The sequence below is a fragment of the Castor canadensis genome, chromosome 9 (assembly GCF_047511655.1).
Source record: "Castor canadensis chromosome 9, mCasCan1.hap1v2, whole genome shotgun sequence".
Lineage (NCBI taxonomy): Eukaryota > Metazoa > Chordata > Mammalia > Rodentia > Castoridae > Castor > Castor canadensis.
The window spans coordinates 35,387,510-35,411,279 of NC_133394.1; the positions used below are offsets into that span (position 1 = coordinate 35,387,510).

Consider the following 23,770-nt stretch of genomic DNA (forward strand, 5'->3'; position numbering starts at 1 on the left):
TTCATTTTTATTATTTCATTTTTCAAGTAATTCCTTCACATTCCATTTATAAAAGTACAAACTTGTGACAAACTGGAAGTAAGAACCACAAACTGGGACTCCATAGATAGTGTAAACAGACTTTTTCTTATTTTTTAAATTGACACATAGTAATTGTGTGTATTTATGGAGTGCAGTGTGACATTTCACTACACATACACAGTATGTAATGATTAGACCAGACTGGTTGCTATGCCCATCATCTCAGACATTTGTCATTTGTTTTGGGAACATTCAAAATTCTCTGAACTAGCTATGCTGAAATATTCAATTAATTGTTGGAAGCCACATTTGTCCTACTATTCTATAGAATGTTGAAAATCACTCCTCCTGTTCAACTGAACATACACCCATTAGCCATCCTCTCTTTATGCACTCTTCTCTCATACACTCTTCTCAGGCTCAGATAATTACTATTCTACTCTTTACCTCTATGAGATCAACTGTTTAGCTTCCTAGTAAGAACGTGCAATACTTCTCTTTCTGCAATGATTCATTTCCCCTACCATAATGCCCTCAAGTCCATCTATGTTGCTTCAAATGACAGGATTTCATTCTTTTTATGACTGAATATATATACATATATATATATATAATATATATATAAAGAAACTGTGGTATATATATACCACAGTTTCTTTATCCCTTTATACACCAGTAGACACCTCACTTGATTCCATATATAGGCTATTGCGAATAATCGTATATTCACTTGCAGGTGTTTCCTAGGAATACTAATTTCATTTCCCTTAGTATAACCAGTAGTGGGATTGCTGGACCCTTTGGAAAAGGTCTTTTTGAGCAACACAGGCACACTGAAGAGATACATAAAATGATGGCCAGGGAAACTGATATCTTATCCTCTAGCTCCATTCTTCCTCCAATTTCCCTCTTATTGAGGTTCCCTATTTTGCTAGATTCATTGGTGTTTAGGCAATTCAGTCTTCTGGGGTCAAAAGTCAAGATACCAAAGGGTAGAACATGGATCTCTATTTTTGTATGGCTGAAAAGTTTATGCCTCCAATATAACAAATGCATAGCCCTAGCATCATAAAGTAATGTTGTTTTGGTCTCACGCTCTGTACTGTTTATCAGTTTACTGCCACTCAGATTCAGATTGACCCTTCAGTACACACTCTGCTATAAGGACAGAATGCCTCTCAGCATCCATCTCTTACAGTAACCATGCACTGTGTTGAGTCTTTTCACAGCAGGCACTGGAAGACATCACAGGAAGAAGGGGGCTCTCCTGCTGTGCACAGCTGCAGCATAGGGTCAGCAGTGTGGGTGGGAGGACTGGTCATACTGTGTCCTGGCCACACATTCAGAGCATGTGGTCTCTCTGTGACTTCTCAGCTCCAGCCTAGCTTAGTATTAAAAATTAGACCAATTGCACAGGGTCATTGTAAGTACTAATTTTTAAAGTGCATATGTAATCAGCATATTAACATGAAGTTCTCAGTGGGTGAATAAAAACAACTTTTGAAGCCTGGTGCAGTTGCTTATGCATAGAATCCTAGATACTTGGGAGTTGGAGACCAAGAAGATCAAAGTTCAAGGCTAGCCCAGGCAAAAAGATACCAAGACCTCATCTTAACAAACAAGCTGTTGACTCATGCCTATGACCCCAGCTCTGTGAGAGGTATAGGTAGGAGGATCACATTCTTAAACCAGCTCTGGGGAAAAATGAGAGACGCTATCGGAAAAACAGCCAAAGTAAAAAAGGGTAAGGATGTGACTCACGTGGTTAAGTGCAGGCCTAGAAGGTATAAGGCCCTGAATTCAAATCCAAGTTACAAACAACCATACACACAGAGGGAGAGAGAGATAGATTTTATCCTTTACAGTCTTTTTGAGCCTTCTCGGGTTTAGGGACTGGATATCCCTTCTCCTACATGGAGATAAAACTTGGATGGCATAAGGACTGTTCTGACTCAGGGGTCTGGGAGAGTATAAAATCCTATAATCACTTTAAGTCAAAAATAGGGTTTCAGGGTCTCAGGTCAGTTACTGAAAACATACATTTCAATACATCAGTCAGTATTGTAATCCTTATCCAAAGGTAAGACTTCTGCTCACCCCATGTGCTAACTGTGACTTCTGACTCCTCCCAGGTTAAGTGCTTAGAAAGAGAAAAAAGATTGGGGATTGGAAAGTTCTTACTTGACAAATTCTATCAAAACATGGCTTCATGCTATTTAACTGACAGGTGCTTAAAACTAACCTTTCTCTCATTGGCTATGTCAGGATCCTTCAGAGGGCCCCTTGTCAATGACTATTCCACTTTCTTATTTATCTCATTTATGTAGCCCTTTGTTTTCCAGATGTCCACTCAAAACCAACCTTCAGAATGGTTTTCCTCTTACATGATTTTTAAATTGTTCCTAATTAGATCTCTCAGCCTTACCTGGATCACTAGACCAAGAGAACTTCCATCTATCCTTTGTCCCAATAAACTCCAGGATTGAGGTCAAACTGAATGCACCAGTGTCTCTCCTCACTTCACCTCCACTTGCCAGCCCTCTGAGCTTTTGTGTTTTAGGGAAAGAAGTCAGAAGCGAGTCCACGGTGTCAGTCATAACAGCAGTGGCCTCCCCCATCAAATGTCCTTGGTGGGGGTAGGAGGCTGATGGAACTGGCCACAAAACACAGAATGAGATATGTTTTATAAACTTCCTCAGCTTTCTGAGAGAAGAAAGTATTTCTAATTTGAATTCTTCCTATGAGATTTTCCTCTGCCATTCATAATTTTTTATCTTAACCACAAATTTTTCATCTTTATCACATTTTTATCCATCTTTTATTTTCTTATGCCCCCTGATCAACCATTCCTTTGGTCATCACAAGCATGGTCATAAGTCGTCTACATCTCTTGCTTTACTAATGTTTTACCACAAACTGATCTATATAGTTGTGGGGAAAACATTTGTAATCTCTACTATAGAAATTAAGTCATTATATAAAGTTCAAAACATGCAAGCTCCATCTACTGAAATTATTCCTTGGGATTCAATTTTATATATCCAAAATCAACAGCCTTGAGATTTGATGAGTGGTCTATTTTATTATTTACAAGATTTTAATTTTGTTTATTCTAATAAAATATTACTCATAGCAAGCTGAGACACAGAAGCTATAAAGACAAGTATAAGTGCATAAGAACTATACTGATTCTAAAGTAAGACTGGTCAGAAGGACTAGTATAATTAAAATACTCAAGAGGAATTGCTATAAATCCATCATGAGACTCCCTAAAGGAAGCAGTTCCCTTAACTGACTGCACCAGAACCATCCAATGTAATGAGCTTCCTAAATGAAAATGATGCAGATATGCCCAGATCTGAGAGATAACCAATTATCCAACATCCATTCTTTGCTTCTTCTATTAGTAGTAGTATATGGCACAACATTTCCCAGCTTCTCTTGCAAGTTGGTGTGTCCACATGACTTATTCTGGTCAGTGAATATAAGTAGAGATTGTTGGATATTACATCTGAAAAAGTTCCTCAAAAAGAGATGACAAGCTGGGTATGAACTTTTTGCCTTTCTATCCATTTCTTCTTCTGACTATGTTGAATTTAGACTTCAAGGCTGGAACTCTAACAAGCATTTTAGAATGAAGCAACCTTGAAAGTGGGAGTCTCATGCTAAAGATGACAGAGCAGACAAATGGGAATTGTGGGTTCCCAAGGCTACAAACTGTCATGCCAGCCCTGCACTGGCATGAAGAAGTGTAGCTTCCACACTTCTTTTATAAGAAAGAAAGAAAACCTCATATGCTTAGGCACCTGTTATTTTATACCATCAAATCCTAAACACAGTGATACTGGCATTTTCTTAGCCTTACTAGATTTCAACAGATGCTTTTCACTTTCACACAAGTAGGACTACCTTCACAATGCCACCTGGCTGTCAGTGACAGCAGATGCCTTTGAAAATGTTAAAATATGGGGGAAGGGGAAATGTGTGTTTAGATCCAGTTGCTTTTGCATACTTGAAATTTTACTAGAAAAGTCACTGATTCTGAAGCCATACAAAAGTTAGAGGCCTTCAATGTTAGAAGCTAAATGGCCATCAGATAAAGCTTTGTGTATACCCAGCACAGAAAAGAAGCTAAGAGAAAAGCAACCTAACACAGGTGTTGCAACCCACAGCTGTGTGGAAGGGGAGGATCAGTTATAAGAAGCATCTGTAGTAACATAGATATTAGAGAATTTGTTTATTTTAAGGCTAAGAACCTCTTGTACTGTATGGGACCTTAAATAAACACAACAGTCTAGACAGTATGATTTCTAGACTTCCTGATAAAAACCAAAGCTAGAGCTAAAGGAAGACCATGCCAAACAGAGCAAGGCCCTACAGGCTTTTGATGCATTATTATATATTAGATATTTCCTACTAGGTAAAATAAGACTCCTAAGGGCAGATTGAACTGGTTTCTACTTCTTCATTGTCTATTGGGTTTATACATACATTCCCTTTCCCACAAGACCTTGCAGTACCAGGTGCGTACTGCAGGGGCCAAGCCACACTCCAAGGCCAAGCCAGGCAGCAGAGCCCAGACTGGGTCAGCTATTCAATTAGAAGATCTGTGGCTTGAGAAAGGAACAAATTGCTGCTGTGAGCATCAGCTGCTGTGAGCCTCGGCTTATGATACCACATTATCGTGGTGATAGAGGTCTGATACAGAACTAGATAAATGCCAGCTATTACCAGTCATTCTTTAAAGTTTAACAATGAAAAGTAAAAGTACATAACCTCATATAGAATACACTGACATTGTTTCTGGTTTGCCCTGGTAGCATCTTTAAAGTCTAAGTGTTATAGAACATTTAGCCGTTATAGTAAATGCCTCAGTATAAGATAAGTTGACTGACAGGGTTATGCTTGTTTGAATGAAGTTATTTAGGATAATTTTAATGTAATCATTGCTTTACCTTTGGTACCTTCTACCTTCATCCATACCCTCCAGTAAGTGGCAATTTTCTTTGTGCCTTTTGAGTCTTCAGTCATGTTACCTCTGTTCTCATAGCTAAAAAAAATAACCTAAAGCTAAACACATGGAGAGAATAACGAGAAGCACCTAGATAATCCACATACATGAGAGGGTTTTAAACTATCTTACTTTAATAAAATGTTGTAAGTAGTTTCTTAATCAAGACATACAACCTATGCTTTAAAAAGACAAAGATTATTTGTTAAGATTGAATATAAAAAGATGAAATGATAAAAATAGATTTTATTGAAATTAATGACAAATCTTCATAGTATTTATTTGCTAGAAATCTTTGAAATAAACACATAACCAATTTTCTACTTATCTATCTCCCCCATAATACCAGATATACATGGTGGTCACTCAAAAAAAAAAAAGATACATCTTAAATGAATAATGAATAATACAATACATGGTATCAAAGGTGTTTACTATTTGGTCAAAGGATAATGTTTAAAATTGCCAATCATAAACTAAAATATACAGTAACATGTATGCTAAATGTTCACCAAATTTGCATTATTGATATAGGAAACATTTTGTGTTCTGTAAGAAAACATAATTCCTGAGATAATCATTGGCTCTTATCAATAGTTTTCTTCATTGTCAAATCATCTTTCTTTAAGTTACTTGGGAGTGTGCTTTCAGGTTAGGATATTCAATTTTAGACTTATTTTCCATTATCTGCTAAGTGAGTAAACAGACTGTCTTTTATAAAAGGTAGAAAAATAACCATGTTGTGCTGGTTTTTCCCAAGGTATACCATATTGAAAAAAAGTGCACAGAACATAAAAAATGTCTTTTCTGAATGATTCTCAATCACCCATAAGACACGTATGTTTTCTAGTCAGTCAGTCCTTGACATAGAGCAGTTCAGCTGTTGTTTTGCACTTATTGAAATAGTCTCTGCTAAATAATTATATTCATCTTTGAAGGTAAATTCCTTAAAATTACATTCAATTTCATTCTCCAAACCAACATATTCTTCATTATCACGAAGGAAACACATGGTACACAGAAACGGAGTTGTGACCAGCTTTATGTACTATTCTGCCATTTCTTGGGTGGCAGTCATAGCATAAGTCATTAAAAACAAAAATCTTGGTCTTTTTATGGAGTCTGCTAGAGTTTACACTTAAAGATAAACCTCTAATCCCAAACTTCCCATGGCTAGCAAGCCTTTAATGATTTCCTAATTCATATTACTTTGGAATGGCTTTCAAAACAATCCTACAAGTTGCTGACTGAAATATAAAACCAAGCAAATGCTATGAGCAATCTTTCTTTCTGGGATTCATTAAGACCTTAGATTTCTTTATATCTGTATTGTGGATATTTTAATTCTCTTGCATGTTTTGATGTACCTGCTCTTGAAAACATGAGAACAAATTAATTGAAAGAAAACTACTCTGAAACCACCTGAAACTGATCCTACCAAGTTTTAAAAACTTGTATGACCTATCTTGTATTTTTCTCCGGGTTGAGGTGTTTGCATGATTATAGAATGTAAGTGTCTTGCTTCCTGATGATTTTATAATATGCATAAAGCATTGAAAAAGAACCACAAACCAACATTTTAAACAACAAATAATGGCCTATTTTACAGATCTAAGCCAATAATTACATTTCTTGACCTACAGTTGAAAACAAAATTATCTTTTAATGAAATAGGAAGAGGTTTTAAAAAAATCCCTTTGGAGATGTTTTTTATTTGTGAAATGCCTTCTAATAACACCATCTTCCATTTCCTGTTACTCCAATTCAATTTCTCCTGCATACAAGGTAATAAGCAAAATGGCTGTGAATCCAGTTAACATTCCAGCATTCTGAATCATGAAGAAGGTGAAGTCTTTCTTTCTTCCAGTTATCTTTTCTCTCAGCATATCATTCATCTCTGGAAACTAAAAGATACATTGTTAGATAACTATCGCCATCTTGTGGTAAAGCATAAAATGGTCATTTATAGAGTTCTAATAGAGATGATGGAAATTGTATAATAGAGATATCTAGCACTTTCAGGCATCAACAAGAGTAAAAATAGTGAGACACTCCAACTGAGTCAACCAGCAGAATGGGGTTTGTCTCATTTTATTCTCTCTCTCTCTCTCTGTCTCTCTCATCTTCACTCCCCACCCCATACACTATTCTTTTGGGACCTCCAATGCAATGGGCTCTCCTTTCTCAAAATCCACACACTTGTCATGATTTTGTTCTGAACTTATCTCCCTCCAATTTTTCAATGGACTAAATCCTTCATCTTCCACTTACCAATTACCTTCTCTTAGCCCCTTCTAATTGATACTAGATTTCCCCTATTGTCATCTCCCATCAATATATTGCTTTGCCTTTTATTTCAAAGCATTTTTAAATTAATTGTAATTATCTAGTTATCTTCATGGTTTTTTGTTTGTTTAGTTTCTGGTTTCCCTTCTTCTAGACAAAGGCCCCATGTGCCTACTTTGCTCAGTCCAAGGTCCCCAAGACCTGGCAGATTTCTGGGTTTGGCAGAGAAAACATATCAACAGTGGATGATTTAATATTTCTATTAATAGCGATACATTTAATTCCTCATTTCTTCAATTTGTCTCTTTCTGCTTGTTCTACCCTCAAGAATCATAAGATTTTTTTAAAATTAATTATGCATTATTTTAAAATTGAAGAATACAACAATCTCACAGGAGTGAATACAATTAAAATCTTTGGGAATTGTACTTAAAATGTACCTTTTCTCAGTAGATAATATCTACTGAAAAGGCTACATAAGGGTATACGTAAATGCCATATTTTCAAAACACATCCCAATGATTTGCTACATGTACAAATGTACTACAGCATGTGGTGGATCTTCAGAATCCACACTCAATCCATGGTTTTGATTTAAGAAAATTCTTACTATGACAAAATGGATGAAAGCTGTGAACCTATTCTTTTAAAAAAAGTAAAACTATTGTAAGTATATATAGCATCATTTATTGCTATCATTTCTTTAAACTAAATGATGCTAATAAATTCTGATCTTACATCAGAGAAAGGAGACATGACTGCCTAGAATAAAATTAGTGTGAAGCATTAAATCTTTGAATAAAAATACAGATGCAGTGGTGGTTCTAAGCAGTGAAATCTTCACTCTTATAAGAGTGCACAGAACAATGAACAGAGCTAGACTGTTATAATTTGGAACTAAGAATACAGATGAAGGATGTTAAGTTATTAAATTATATATGTAATTCTGTTCTAAATGCAAAAGGAATCTTCCCTGACTTTCATACGTTAGCACATTTTCATTTCCTGGAAAGCTGTCCATGACTCATGTGGAATGCACAGGATAGTTCATCAAGCATATGCTTAACTCATGTGGGCATGCAAACACAGATATAAGCAAAGAATACAGCTATAAATGCATACCGACCCTAATTAATGTTGCCAAATCTTAATTTTAACAACTTTAGTGTGCCTGTCTTAATTTAACCCAAAAAGCTTTCACTGTGTAGAACTTTGAAACAGCAAAATTCTATTTAACAAGTTATTCTTCTTCCAAATGTAACATCATCACCAAAGAAGGGAAGACGGTTTTATGGGGACATACTTTGGCAGAAGACAGGGTTAGCACACCACAAGCAAATGAACACCGAGAAAAATATCCCCACTGCAGCAAAAACACAACATTTCACTTCTATCCATAAGATCATAGATAAAATAGCAATGAGAACTTCTAAATTACAATTGGAACAAGCTACTCAAGGGAAGTGTGAACTGTTGAAATTGGAGTATTTTCCGTTATGACAGAAAGGCCTTGCACAATGTGGAAAGCAAGTCACACTTATCTCCAAATCCAGATGCTCGTTAATAAATTTTAATTAAAACAAAATAAAATATTTAAATTTCTTACCATATCTGCCAGAGAAATGTAGAGAAACATGCCTCCAGCAAGGGCGAATATAATATTTGGAGCAAAATTGTTGCCCACCAAAATGCCAAATGCTAGCCCAACGTAGCAAGAGCAAGCAGAAAGGAAGTTGAATAGCAAGGCTTGTCGCGTGCTCATCCCTGCATTGAGGAGGATCACAAAGTCTCCTGGAAGAAAAAAATGTCAGGTGGATTGTGCATTATTTTTTCTGTTCTGGGATGAGATCAAAGACAAACAGAAATGTCCAGCAATCATTCCTTCATTTTGCGGTATCAGCAAGATTTGCTGAAACCAAGGTTGAATCACTTTTCCCCATATGAACAGAGCCTCTCACCTAACTCATGAGGAAACTCTTCACACAGGATTGCTATAGAAGTACTGAGTCCCTGAAGAAGAGACAAAGTACAGGAAGCTCCAATCGCCAGGCCATCAATGAAATTGTGGAGGGCATCACTGAGCGTTATCATCCAGGCAATTGTCCCTATTTCTGACAGTTTGGGCCCCTTCAAACAGGTACATGAACTTGACTCCCTTTTTCCATCCTGTAAAATAGCAAAAAAAAAATCAATGAGCATGATAACCAACCTTTCTTGAAAGTATAAGAAAACAGAGAAGTAGAAGATGGGTTATGTCATGAGAGAAACAAATTGTTCCAATTGGAAGCCTTTCGGGGTGGATGGGAAACCCTAACAATACATAACAGAGAGAAATTTTACAGTAGAGAGAAAAGAAATGAATAGGTTGACATACCTTGAAAAAGCCACTTAGAAGTATTTTAAATTAATTTCCCCTTAAATCAGTCCTTTTGACTTCTATGAACAATGTAACAGATATTATTAGCCTTAGAATTTGATTTATATACATACATTAAAGTAAAATTATTCAAAGATTAAACTTAAAATCCTCTCCATAGCATAATTTAAATGTGAAATCCATAATTAAAGCATTATGACATCGGGAACATTTATTCCAATCCTTTTTATACCACTGTGGAACTATGAGCAAATTATCCCACTTTCTTCAACTGTGAAATGAAGTCAATGTACTAAAAGTTTCATTTATTTTTCAAAAACTTACTGTTTCTACTCTGTTCTAGGTTCCATACTCAGTGTATAAACTATAACAACCAACTCTAAATTTCAACTGTTCTCAAGAAATTTCATAACATATGATCAGATTGCCTTTGCACTAACACTTATTTCCATTTTGAGATAATAATAAAAAGAGAGAATCCTATGACAGATACTTTGCAGGAATTTCCACTTCCACAAAACAAACAAATTATACAAAATCAAATGATAAATGCCAATTAAGACATTTTCCAGAAGTTGTAGGAAGAGATAATGTATGTAAATTCGTTTTTAAGTAGGAAAGCAGTTTTTATTCCTAATTCTCTTCTCCTACCCCTATCTAAGAACTGCAACTGCAATTTGGAAAACACCATTCTGAATACCATGGGGAAAATGCAGAAGTAGAAAACAGCTTCTGTCTTTAAGAGGCATGTCTACATTGGAAAAACAAGATGTGAAGTCTATGTTTGATTTGTTTTAAATGTACAGTCTCTATCCAGTGGAGAAGGGATTCCTCCAGAGCAATCATCTAAGAGGTCTTAATTTATTCCATCACTCAAAACACTTTGGGCACCAAGACTTTCAGGATTGACTTTACATCTTGCAATACATTTTTTACAATTCCATTACTGGCAAATCTGCATCTTTGGGGGATGCTTTCTGCTTACAGATACAGCAAAAGTCATTTGAAACAAATAAATTCTTAAATTACTATGGAAGGATTGGGCCACTTTAGTCATCCTGCCATCATCATTGATGTAGCTGTCATAGAACATAGACTTGCAGCTTTTCTTATGTGCTGCATACTGATTTAAACATTCTGGATGTTTTATTCATTTAAAACAATTTTATGAAGTAAGTACAACTATTATTATCATTTTAGAGTTGAGGAAATTAAAACACAGAAAAGCTAGTGAGCTTACTCAGTGACACAAAGGAAGTAAATGACTTTTTTGCTAATAGTGTTTTGTTACTATAAATTAGTCAGCTGGGAGTTCTTTTTTTTTTTATGGTACTGAGGCTTGAACTCAGGGCTTATACCTTGAGCCACTCTACTAGCCCTTTTTAGTGAAGGGTTTTTTTCAAGTTAGGGTCTCAAGGAACTATTTGAACCATGATCCTCCTGATCTCTGACTCCTGAGTAACTAGGATTACAGGCATGAGCCTGGCCACCTAGGGGTTCTTATTTGTAATAGGATATCTGAGAGTAGTTCATGGGAGAATTCTTGCTCCTCTCAAAAAATCTTCCACACACTGGAAGAACATTAGAATAAGTCTCTAACCTCCTTTACTTTAAAAAGCAAATCTCATTTGCATAAAAAGAATTCTATCCTGTTTTTAAATGTGGTCGTTTTACTTTATAGATAGTTCTTCAATGTGCAGCATAACAAACAATCATGATGCTGTACATGTCCATTGGGTGGCTTGGGCAAAAAATGCCCTGGTGCAGGAGGCAGTGATTCCTGAGAGAGAAACAAAGGTGGGCATGAGAAAAGTCATAAAGAAAGTGACCTGGACTGTATAAAAACTTACTGCCCATATACAGTTAATAAGACTCTTTGGTATTAAAACAATTGTTTTCATTTTCCAACTTGGTTTACTTAATCATATATTTATAATTTCTTTATTTACTTGTGAAGATGTAGGGAAAAGTCTACAAGACCAAGTCTTCACTGGATAATACCACATACAGAGTCTGTATTCAAGTACCCTTAATTCTGCAAAAGAAATTAAATTAATACATCAAGCATGACTCCCTTACCTCAAAGCACAGATTATATTGCCTTTATTTATTGTGCCTCATATTAGCTCTGTAAGCTTAGGTCTCAAATTATATTGTTGAGAAGGCTAAACGTTATACATTTTTAATAGTTTTAGAGCAAAGCAAAGTAGACAAGTAGGCAATCATTTGCAAAGAGTTCTTTTATAATTCACCTGGAGCTAAATAACTGGGCAGAAAGAACACCAAAGTTCCTTTAATTAAGTTAATGAGCCTTCCTCTCTTTCCCTTTCTTCTTAAATTTTGTTTGCTGCAGCTATTATTTTAGTTTGTTTGTTTGCTTATTTGATTTTACTCTATCAGGCTCTGTTTATCTTCTATCATGATAATGCAGCTTAATCTAGTGAAGACTGAGTCAAAAGTGAATTCTAGGATGGTTCTAACAAGAATTACTGTGCAATTTTCAGCAAGCCTCTTAATATCTCTCACCTTCATTATTAATGGATGAAAGTCAAAGCAAAGAGTAATCAGAATGGGAGAGGAAGAATATTATGCATCAAAATTATAAAAGTAGATGGGTGACAAAAGTAAAAGAAAAAGTTCCTAAGAAGTTAAAAATAGAAACACCAAGTAGTCTCACCATAGAACAGTTCAAGCAAGGTGGAGGAAGTTGGAAAGGAAAAGGAGGCATGAGGGAAGATAAGGACAAAGAGAGGGAGGAGTGTCATTTGGAGTGTGAAGGAGGAACACAGGAATAGAGAGAAAGCAGAGTAAGGATGAAGAAAAGGAAGATGAAGGGGAGGGTGAGGAGGAAGATCTGGAGGATGAAGAAGAAAAAGAGAAGGAGGCAAGCAAGGATGAGTATGAGGAGGAGGATCTGGAAAAGAAATAGAAGGAGGAGGAAGACAAAAGAACAGAGACAAGGAGAACAAAAGGAGATGGTGGAAAAGAAGAAGGAAGAGGGCACTAAGGAGAAGGAAGATGCAGAAAGGAAAGAAAAAAGATCTTGGCTACTCAGTAGGATACAGATCACTTAAATACAGTTCACCCCTACAATGAAATGCTATGAAGAGTAGTATGTTAAGAAGGTGAATATGGTTTAGTTTCTATACAAGAATGAATATAGAATCTTCAAACGTGTTGAAACCACCATAAGAAGAGGACTAAAGCAGAAAGAAAAATAGAGAAGATGAGCCAATTTGGGTTATAATACCTATGTACATGGAAATGTCCTAAGGAAACAAATGAAATGTAATTTTTTTTCCTTTACAAAATTGGAGAACAGGAGGGTAGAACAGGTCCTGCGTGGGAGGGTGGATGTTGGTACCAGTGGGAGGTGGAGGAGGTAGGGAAAGGGTGTAGGAGGGTGAATATAGTGCAGATACTGTGTACACGTGTATGTAAATGGAAAAATGATACTTTTAAAGGTATTTCAGGAATGGAGGGAGAGGGGATAAAGGAGAATGGTTGGGGGGTGAGTTCAAGTATGACATATTTGATATATTGTAAGAACTTCTGTAAATGCCACAATGTGTCCCACCCAGCACAACAATAAAAAAGGTAATAAAGAATAGGAATTTCTATATTTTCTACATGTAACGATGTCTAAAACACAGTATTGAGGTAAAAAATAATAAAAAAGCAAGCCTAATGAACACCTTTTTGTAAAAGCAATATAAATCCATGATGATCTAAGTGCAAATATATTTAGAAGAATATATACAGTGATTCCTGTTATTCCATAACAGGAATCCACACTGTGGATGATCTTTGTAATTTTTTTTTCTTTTATCTTTACTGAGTGTTCTGGATACTTGTTTACATTCTCTATGCATTTTAACACTCAAGAAAAAAACAATAAAGCCATGGTTGGGGATGGGGATGAGGATGGCGATGGGGGTGGGGATGGGGATGGGGATGAGAACCAGCAAGAAGAAAAAGTGAATCTGTGAGAATATGGAAGTTATCATCCTAACATTACAAGGTGCAGAGGGTGAGACAGGCTGCCTGTGGGGTTTGGTTTGGACTGAAAGGTGAGTGTACCATTCCACTGGAGAGAGCCTTTTTGTTTATTAGTAACACCAGAGAGCAGCATGAGCACAGCGAGACCTCATTCTGCACTGGGGGAGACGACATGAGCCAGGATTAACGGATATGTTGTTAGGCTAATTTTCTCTATGCTTCATTGGTAAGAAGGCAGAAGTAAGCAACCATTTCAGTGAAGGGTTAAATGACAATAAACCAAAGAAGAAAAGCATATGAAATCTATTACCATAAAAGAGGAATTACTATAACATAAATAAGAACAAAAAAATTTAGTTTTAAAAGATTTCAGGAGCAGGGGGCCTGCCTAGCAAGTGTAAAACTCTGAGTTCAATCATTCTGAGTGAGGTTAGCCTGGCCCAAAAGACCAAAAATCGTATGTTCTCCCTCATATGTGGACAGTAGATCAAGGGCAAACAGAACAAGGGGATTGGACTTTGATCACATGATAAAAGCGCGAGCACACAAGGGAGGGGTGAGGATAGGTAAGACACCTAAAAAATTAGCTAGCATTTGTTGCCCTTAACGCAGAGGAACTAAAGCAGATACCTTAAAAGCAACCGAGGCCAATAGGAGAAGGGGACCAGGAACTAGAGAAAAGGTGAGATCAAAAAGAATTAGCCTAGAAGGTAACACACATGCACAGGAAATCAATGTGAGTCAATGCCCTGTATAGCTATCCTTAGCTCAACCAGCAAAAACTCTTGTTCCTTCCTATTATTGCTTATACTCTCTCTACAACAAAATTAGAAATAAGGGCAAAATAGTTTCTGCTGGGTATTGAGGGGGGCAGAGGGAGGGGGTGGAGTGGGTGGTAAGGGAGGGGGTAGGGGCAGGGGGGAGAAATGACCCAAGCCTTGTATGCACATATGAATAATAAAAGAAAAAAAAAAGACTCTGAGTTCAAACTTCAGGACTGAAAACAAAGAATTCAAAAGGGGAAGGTTTAAGAAAATGAGCACCATAATGCAAGTTAGTTTGTTAATCAGAAGGGCCTGGGCCTCAGCATCAAGTGGACGTGAATTCAACTTTTAGCTCTGTGTCCTCAGAAAGAGGATTTCATCTTTAGCTTCAGATTCCTTCCCTATAGAATGGAGAAAATAGTACTGCCAACCTCAGAGAATTGTTCTGGAGGTTAAAGAAGATGTTATTTATAAATCTGTAATGCTCCATGAAGAATCATTGCTATGTCACAAAAGTGCAGCATTATTATAAACTACCTAAGATGGGCAAGACAAAAGATTTGTTTTTATTATGCATGATCCTTGAAGATATTCAGGAGCCTATTGACCCTGCTTGTCAAAGAAAAAAAATTCAACTTACAAAGGAAAGGGCTTTACAAAAGTGTGTGGGCACAGAGTCTTGTTAAAAAGAAAAGAGGAGTTCGGTCCCCAGCACCGAAAAAAAAAAAAGAAAAGAGGAAAAACTTAATAAGGCTTCATAAGCTTGATACAAATGTGCTCAAACGAAGCTCAGTGTGTATGCAAGTGTCAGGAGATTAATCAGCCAGAAAGTAAAACCCACTGTGAGAAGTATGAAATCTGAGTTGATAAGTTTATGTGTATTATATCGTTGTTGGATTGTGGGGGTAAAGAAATCTTAAAGGTTCAAAGTAATAATATCTATAGCACTCCACAGTACACAAAGCATTTCCAATTGTTAACTTCTCCACCTTTTTTTACAGTACTGGGATTTGAACTCACTGAACTCAGGGCTTCACACTTGTGAGACAGGTGCTCTACCATTTAAGCCATGCCTCCAGTCCTTTCTGCTCTGGTTATTTTTGAATTAGGGTCCTGCTTCTTTTTTTTGCCTGGGCTGGCCTGGAATGCAATCTTCCCAATATAGTTCTTCATCTTTTCTTGATCTTTACAACATCCTCAAGAGTAAAACAGGACAAACACTGGTATCTTAATTTTAGAAATGCAGAAAATGACAATCTATGAATATAAACAATTTGCTAAAAAATCACATAGGATTTGTTGGGGTTAGACTACTTAATTATTCACTGAGCCTCCATTTTATAGCAGGCAGAAACTGTGTAAGAAGTGAGGACAGAAATAGAAGTAAAAGAATCCCCACTTTGTTGACATCCATAGTCCAGAAAAGAACATCTAGGCTTCAAGCCAGTGATAAATACTTTCCCTCCCAAAATGAGTTTCTCTTTCTCTCTCTCTCTCTCTCTCAGGCCACCTAGATACTTATATTTTCTGGTTTGCATTTCAGGTTGGTCACTGGGGAGAGCTGGTGGGAGTTCAGAGGGAGGAAGGGAGGAGAGCTCAGGATACTTGTTCCTCAGTTCCTGTTTATGGACTCACTTCAATCTATTCATGACCTCACATGAAGGTCACAGCTCCTCTAAGAAACTGTCATTGGGCTTCTACTTACTTCCTGCCCTCCATCTTTTGGGTCTGGGAATGGTAACAACTTTGACATTACTGGTCCCTAGTTCATGCACTAACCCTGTTGCTCTCTTACCCCTTACTCATACCTTATAAATAAATCCTCCTCAAATTATCCTAATTTGAGTGTGCCATTTATTTCCTATTGGGACTATAACTGATACACTCACTGGTGCTGGAAATGACCATAGGAAACATATCCCAAAATAGAGTATATTTATTGGATTTTTCATAAATTTAAACTATAGAAGGAATGGAACGTGTGTTATACACAAGATAGACTGCATTTCCAAGTGAAACCCATAACATGAAAGGTCTCTGTGAAGTCCAGGCTGTGGAGCAAGCTTTTCTTCCACTTGATTTTCATGATCCCATAGAACCAGTGGAACTGGAAGAAACTGTGGCATTCAGGGTAAAATCATGTCCTCTTTCACATTAGCTATTCATTTTTTCAAAAGCACTTCCTTGTTCATTCATGGGTACTGCCCATGAAACTTGCCCAACATGAACCTGATATTATCTGATATAGTAAATCATAAAACTGGAAGTTCACATCAGCATTCCATTATTTGGGTGTACATATAAGAATAGGCCACACTGGTCTTCAAGGCACAAGTGAATTGCAATAGCAGATGACTCAGAGTTTCAGGATATCAAACCCTAATGCTCCATCTCTTTTTCCTCAAACAGCAGTAAGGTTTCACAGGGCATTCTTTTTTTTTTTTTTTCATTTTTCTTTTATTATTCATATGTGCATACAAGACTTGGTTCATTTCTCCCCCCTGCCCCCACCCCCTCCCTTACCACCCACTCCACCCCCTCCCGCTCCCCCCTCAATACCCAGCAGAAACTATTTTGCCCTTATCTCTAATTTTGTTGTAGAGAGAGTATAAGCAATAATAGGAAGGAACAAGGGGTTTTGCTGGTTGAGATAAGGATAGCTATACAGGGCATTGACTCACATTGATTTCCTGTGCGTGGGTGTTACCTTCTAGGTTAATTCTTTTTGATCTAACCTTTTCTCTAGTTCCTGGTCCCCTTTTCCTATTGGCCTCAGTTGCTTTAAGGTATCTGCTTTAGTTTCTCTGCATTAAGGGCAACAAATGCTAGCTAGTTTTTTAGGTGTCTTACCTATCCTCACCCCTCCCTTGTGTGCTCTCGCTTTTATCATGTGCTCATAGTCCAATCCCCTTGTTGTGTTTGCCCTTGATCTAATGTCCACATATGAGGGAGAACATACGATTTTTGGTCTTTTGAGCCAGGCTAACCTCACTCAGAATGATGTTCTCCAATTCCATCCATTTACCAGCGAATGATAACATTTCGTTCTTCTTCATGGCTGCATAAAATTCCATTGTGTATAGATACCACATTTTCTTAATCCATTCGTCAGTGCTGGGGCATCTTGGCTGTTTCCATAACTTGGCTATTGTGAATAGTGTCACAGGGCATTCTTGATAGCCAGTTCATTTTGGATGGATCTGTAAGTGTGCCAGTGCCAGCCAGCCATGCAAGCTTATTCACAATGAATACAGTGATGAAAGGAAATACTTCAAGTGATCAGAACATTAAATGGAGTAACTGATTTTTCACTTCCTGCAAAAGAAATGGCCCCGAGATATAGAGAGAGCTACATTAGCACAAGGTAGGACAAAGGCTTTCAAGACACAAAATTGGAAAATTAGTAGTAAAGATATCTGGAAAGAAACATAGGTATGGTCCTCTTTTAATAGGCACAGAGTGTGGGGCTAATTCTATTCCACTAAATCTCCTAAGAGGTTATCATAGAAAATAGCTTCAATAATAAAAGTGAACAAGAAAACCTGATTGTGAATGTCATTCAGTATCATTCAATAACCATTTTGATATTTGCTTAATAGGTCCACATGCAAAATGCCAGAGCAGCTGGGAGGTAGGCTATTCATGAGTTCAGCATTCTCTTCTTCTACCAAGGTGATCTGGTTACCAGTACTAAGAAAGGCCCAGCCTGTCAAAAGCCAAGGTTGATGCTGATCTCCCAAAAACATATTGTTCAAAGGCAAGAGTCCCAAGACGGCTATAAATGGCAGCAGGATAATTATACTGTATTCTTCCCAGTGTAAGGGAGTATTCTCTTCAGACTCAGTAAGACAGACCTATATGACACATCCCTTCTTGCCTTTAATGCTTCAAGTACCACCATCAATGGATTTATAGTATGTCTGATATATAACCAAGGCCTCCTGTAAAAACTGCCTCCAAACCATTTTTTTCAGCAAAGGAAGTGAAACAGTGAACTCAATTCATAGAATTCACAGATCACATCATACGCTGTTTCAAAGACGCAAGGAGAGAGAACTGAGAGACTCCCTGGTGAGAGCTCAGCCAATAGTGAAAACAAAAAGATAAGTAAGGTTGGATTTCTGTCCATAGATTCCAGAGCATGTGATGCCACCTCTGCTATAGGAAATGCCCAGCTCCAGGTACAGGTGAGTATTAGAGGATGTGCTATACAGAGTGAGTACCCTTAGCTGCAGGTAGAGGTGTAGGTAGCCATCCAACAACTCACTTGAACAATTGTTGTTTCCTGTTCCCAAGACCTAGAACTTGATGGACTTTAAGGATCTAATATCCAAGGGTATAAAACTTCCACCAGGAAACATGGTCACTTTCTGATTGTTTGGCAAGAGCCTAACCCTTGCCAATCAAGGTTCTTTATGCCCCTAAATCAAGTAACAAGTAAATGAGTAAATCATATACAGTTAGGAGAGTGATACCTAGCTACTGGGGGAATTGATTTTCTACCATAGTATAAGCACAATGATAATTCTTAGAATTCAGGGAATTTGTAGGATAAGTTTTAGTACTCTTTTCCCAATAGTCCTAAACAAGGGATAAAAACAATAACATTCCAATAAAAACAATACTATCAAGACTATTCTTGTAGGGTGTCTTGGGGACAGTCAAACTGGAAAAGGATCATCCAGAGGAGATGATGCCAGACAGTGAGGGAAACAGAATGTGTATTGGAAGAATGAAATGATAATTACCAGCCTCGGCTTCTTTGATCAGCTATAAAAATGAAAGCAGTTATAATTTATGTTCCTCAATGTCATCTTTCTTCCTTTTTTCCAGTGTGTTGTGTGAAGAATACTGGTGTGGCCAACACATAAGTTTAAGGTTACAATATTACTAAAATGACATCATGTGGGGATGATGTGGTAGTTGGTGAGATTTTATGCATCTTCTGTGCTGGAGACATGCATTTTTCACTCTCATGAAGGACAAGAGTAGAGGTTCACAAGGGAAAACAAGGTAGAATAGCACAGCTTTTGTTTATTTACCACTCTACTTTCTGCCTTTCTTTCCCTAGTTCTCTGCTCCATCAGACCTACATAGTTCCCCTGTCCCTGGCTTCCAGTTGGTTCCAGACAAAGATCTCCAACATAAAACTAGAAGGAAAGGCACTCTTGGCTCCTATGTAGACTACCTATGCCCCCAGTTAAAGATCATTGCTCCATTTACAGTGGTTTTCTGTAGAAGACAAGCTCCTTCGATAGTAGTAACTTCTTTCTTTCTCCTTGCCTTTGGGGCATAGGCTGTTAACAGTTCTACTATTACTACCCTCAGAGTACTATACTCTCACATGTGATTCACTTATACCTTGACCAAAGTTTCGTGAATAATCCTGCCTCTGTTTAGTTATCCTTATTTGAATGAGTCATGTCCTTGATGCTCAAAGTCTAATTCTCATTCCACAACACAACATTTGTAGACATAAATACTATTAAATATATTTAATGGAAAGTATGACATACAGGGTTAAATAGGCATGAATGTATTATAAAGAGTTAAAGTTACTCTAAAAATGTAAAATTTTGATGGGTTTTGTTTTTATAACTAGATTTTCAAAAGATTTCAGTGTTTGTATTTTATAGCTGGGGATTCCTTGGAGCTTCCTGCACCTTCAAAAAGTCAGTCTCAGTTTAGTATAGCCAAAATAAAACTTCATATGAGAAAGAAGAAATTAATTTTATCTTTATGCACATAGCTACTATATGCATTAAAGTCCCCAGTCATTTAGTTTCAGGAAAATCTCAAAACTACTTCCAAAACTCTCTTTGTTAATGAAAATAACCATTAACAAGAAAATAACAATTTCCAGAAACCTTTAAAGTTGTTTCCTTTCTCTTCAGTCTTTCTGTGGAATGTGAGTAAAGTTGTTTTGCTTCTTTAGGAACTGAAATAATTATCTTTCATTTTCAGTTTGGGACCAGAGCATTTTACTACCTTGAAAAAAATAATAATTTAAGAGAAATTTGAGGGACTTTCAAGAAACCTGCTATGATTTTGTAATTGGAATTTAAAGTATATACTAATTAAATATTTACAGTTATCCTAATGGACTATTTACACCACTCTAGATGGTTGCCTACTGTTACTACAGATGAGAATGACATTAATGCTCTGACACATTCGGGAAACAGTATCATTTCTTATAAAAATCTGTATAATGTATTCCCAGCCCACACAACTCTCATTGTCACTGAGAAGTCTTAAAGGGACTTTCAAGAAACATCAGGAATTGGTTAGGTTTTAATGTAAGCTGGAGAAATCAGTTGCTAAGGATTCTGCAAAATAGTGTTCCCCCAAATACAAGAATATCTCCACTGCTCAGCATCAAGGCTTCCAGAATAATTCAGATAAGGAACAGGTGTAGGAGAGGGTGCCATGGAGGAACCACCCCCACGTGGCAGCTGCCCATTGTGAATGTACCATTTGACATGAATTATGTCAAGAAGAACTGAAATATAGAAGACCTCACCCAGTGTAATACAAATGATTGATTAGCTGGCCCTGAATGAAAAGTGGGAGTGCAGAGGAGATTAGAAATACAAGCCTCTTAGGGCAAGAAACTTGCAAAAAGTGATAAGAGGCAAAGAATGATAGATGAGAAGAGGAACAAGAGCCAGTGGTAACTCCAGCTACCATGACAGGACAAGCAATTAGGACCATAGTGGGGTATTAGGAAATAGGCAAGCTGCCAGCAGAGACGTGAACAACACAGAGACAGAAATAAAGTCAGTCTCTGTGAGGGACAACCAGAAACTGGTCTACATTGCAATATTCAGAAAAATAAAAGTCCATGTCTACTCTGCATGCAGCAAGGAAGAGTGATGGAAAGTAAAGGGTGGGAGCCACACAAGATAAGGAACCTCATTCCCTCTAACGATGTCACCGGGCCATTCTGAAGAATTGCTGAAAAGTTTAAGGAAACTTGTTTTATACTGAGAATTAAACATGAAAGATATAGAATATACTAGCAGAACACACAAGAGTAATAATGACAAGATCAATAAGAACATAGTTTCATACATCATTTTCACTTACTATGTTCCTAGTACTGTTCCATGCATGTTACACTTAAGTCATTTACTCTTCACAACAACCCTATGTAGTTATTAGCCCCATTTTCCAACTGAGGAAACTAAAGCATAGAGAAGTCAAGTAAACTGACAAGGTCAAACCTCTAGAAAAGACCTGAGACAGGACCTGAACCACTATGCCTAATAAGCTAAGCCTGTGATCTCCAGGAAATGTGGAATTTTATTTTCTGAGTGTTCATCTTCAGGCAGTACCTAGCACTGTAGGGCACTCAGTATATATCTGTTAACTGAATAAATAAATCTGTGGTCATGGTAAAGGTACACTTTCTCTTGTGACATGTTCACAAATCATTATTCCATGAAACATTTGTGTGACTCCTTCCAAAGACCAAACACTGGACTTTTCCATGCAATGTGAAATAATATGCATTAAAAAGTTCATTATTCAATTCTATTTTGATTTCCCTATAAATATAAGACTCAGAAATACAGAGCTGTGTTTGTTGTTTGCCAATTCGTTATTATCACAAGTTGTGCAACCAAATTAAAATCTCTTGGGGACAAGAATTTTTTTTTTCATTTCAAGCCAAGAACTTAGCATTTAGTTCAATAGATGTTTCTTCTAAATAAATAAGAGGAGGATTGGTTTTGCTGAACTGAATAGAGAAGTGGAATACCAAAATCACAATCCAGTCAACAGATATCAGAGGGCTTCCCACTTTCCCAGTGATGGGGAGGAAGACTGATTGTCAGCCATCTTGCATCTAACTTTGTAAGACATATTTTTCAGAATGATCAGCAGATGGGAGAGGTAGAGGCATAAAAACAGGAACCATAGTGACAACTAACCTGGTAAATGCTTCTCGTTTGCAAAGTACTCTCCTAATCACCTGAGATGAGTGCTACATTCATCCTGACTACATAAGACATAAATTTAAAAATATTAGAAGTAAGGACTTGACCAGCACCATACAGATAGAAAATGGAAAAGCCAGGACTTGAACACAGACTGTTTAACTGAAGCCCAAGCAGTAAAAGGCCAACAGCCTGCTCAAGAGAACTGAGTTTTTCAGATGGGACATTTCTGAGTCGAGTAGTTTATTGCTATAATAATAGACTATTTTATTGCTGCTTGCTGGCCTCCATCCTGGAAAGTGCCAGTGATTCAAGTACCTCTAGTCATGAGTAGAATACACTAAGCTGATCTTCTGAGGTGTTCGAAGTTTTGATAATACTTCAGACACACTTAAAATAATACCTCCAATCACTGAGGTGAAAAAACACCATTCTTGCACTTTCAAATCTACTCAGTATAATCCGTTGTTTACAGATTACAAGCAAGGATGGAAAACTACAGTTGGCTTTTTGGCTGGCACTTCCTGAGTTTGTCACATTCAATAAAAAGTAATGTTTAATAATAGTCTATTGAGTATCAATACTGTTTCAATGTTAGCACACAGTAATGCTTACTTAAGAAGAATTTCTATCTGGAATTTTCTCCAGTGTCATTTTACAGCAATATCCATTGTGCCTTAGCTCTACAGACTATCTTTCTCTTATTAAAACCCACCAAATTCTTTCCTACCCCAGAATTTTTTTGCTAATTGTTGCGTCAACCAAAACATTCTTCTTCTCTATCATAGAAAAACTGACTCCTTCTTATCATTCAGATTTTAGTTGAAATGTGTGCTTCTTAAAGACATCCACTCTGGCCACCCAAACCAATGTAGTAGCTCTGACATCATCACATCAGCACATTTTATTGCCTGCACAGCATGAGTAGCCCTGTGATGCTAGGCTGTGTGCCCACTGGAAGCAACCACAGAACCAGTAAGCGGGACCATCTGTGGTCTAGTGGCCAAAATGAAGAACATTTCCTATCTAGTATCTCTTTGCCACAGTATCCCCGGTGCATGGAACAGACTCTGGTACTTCATAAGTGAATGAATGAATGAATGACTAAATACCACTTTCCTAGTTGCGCTGATTCAATGTATGAACCAGGATGTCATCCAGAACATGCAATGTTACCACAAAAGTAGCCTGATGTATCTTAGGGACTCAATTTAAGACTCATTACTGTTTTAATATAAAAGTGGCATGACTGTGAAATTTTGGGCAAAATCAAAAAAAGCTATAAAAATGCACAGAAAGTATGAGACATTTCTGCAAAAATGATGTGTATCCAATAAATAATTCTTGTGATTCTACTTGTGAAATGCAACAC

General features: G+C 37.1%; 1 protein-coding gene across 2 annotated transcripts in view; it reads right to left on the reverse strand.

Moving 5' to 3' along the window:
* Nucleotides 1-5,260: 5,260 nt before the first annotated feature.
* The window catches only part of Slc39a8 (solute carrier family 39 member 8), a 79,357-nt gene continuing 60,847 nt past the window's right edge, over nucleotides 5,261-23,770 (reverse strand). For both annotated transcript variants that reach the window (XM_074041441.1, XM_074041442.1), the window contains exons 6-8: nucleotides 9,277-9,484; nucleotides 8,925-9,109; nucleotides 5,261-6,936 (exon numbers count right to left, since the gene is read on the reverse strand). In XM_074041441.1, the coding sequence (XP_073897542.1) occupies nucleotides 6,787-6,936; nucleotides 8,925-9,109; nucleotides 9,277-9,484 (543 nt within the window). In that variant the 3' untranslated portion in view covers nucleotides 5,261-6,786. The remainder of the gene's footprint in view (nucleotides 6,937-8,924; nucleotides 9,110-9,276; nucleotides 9,485-23,770) is intronic.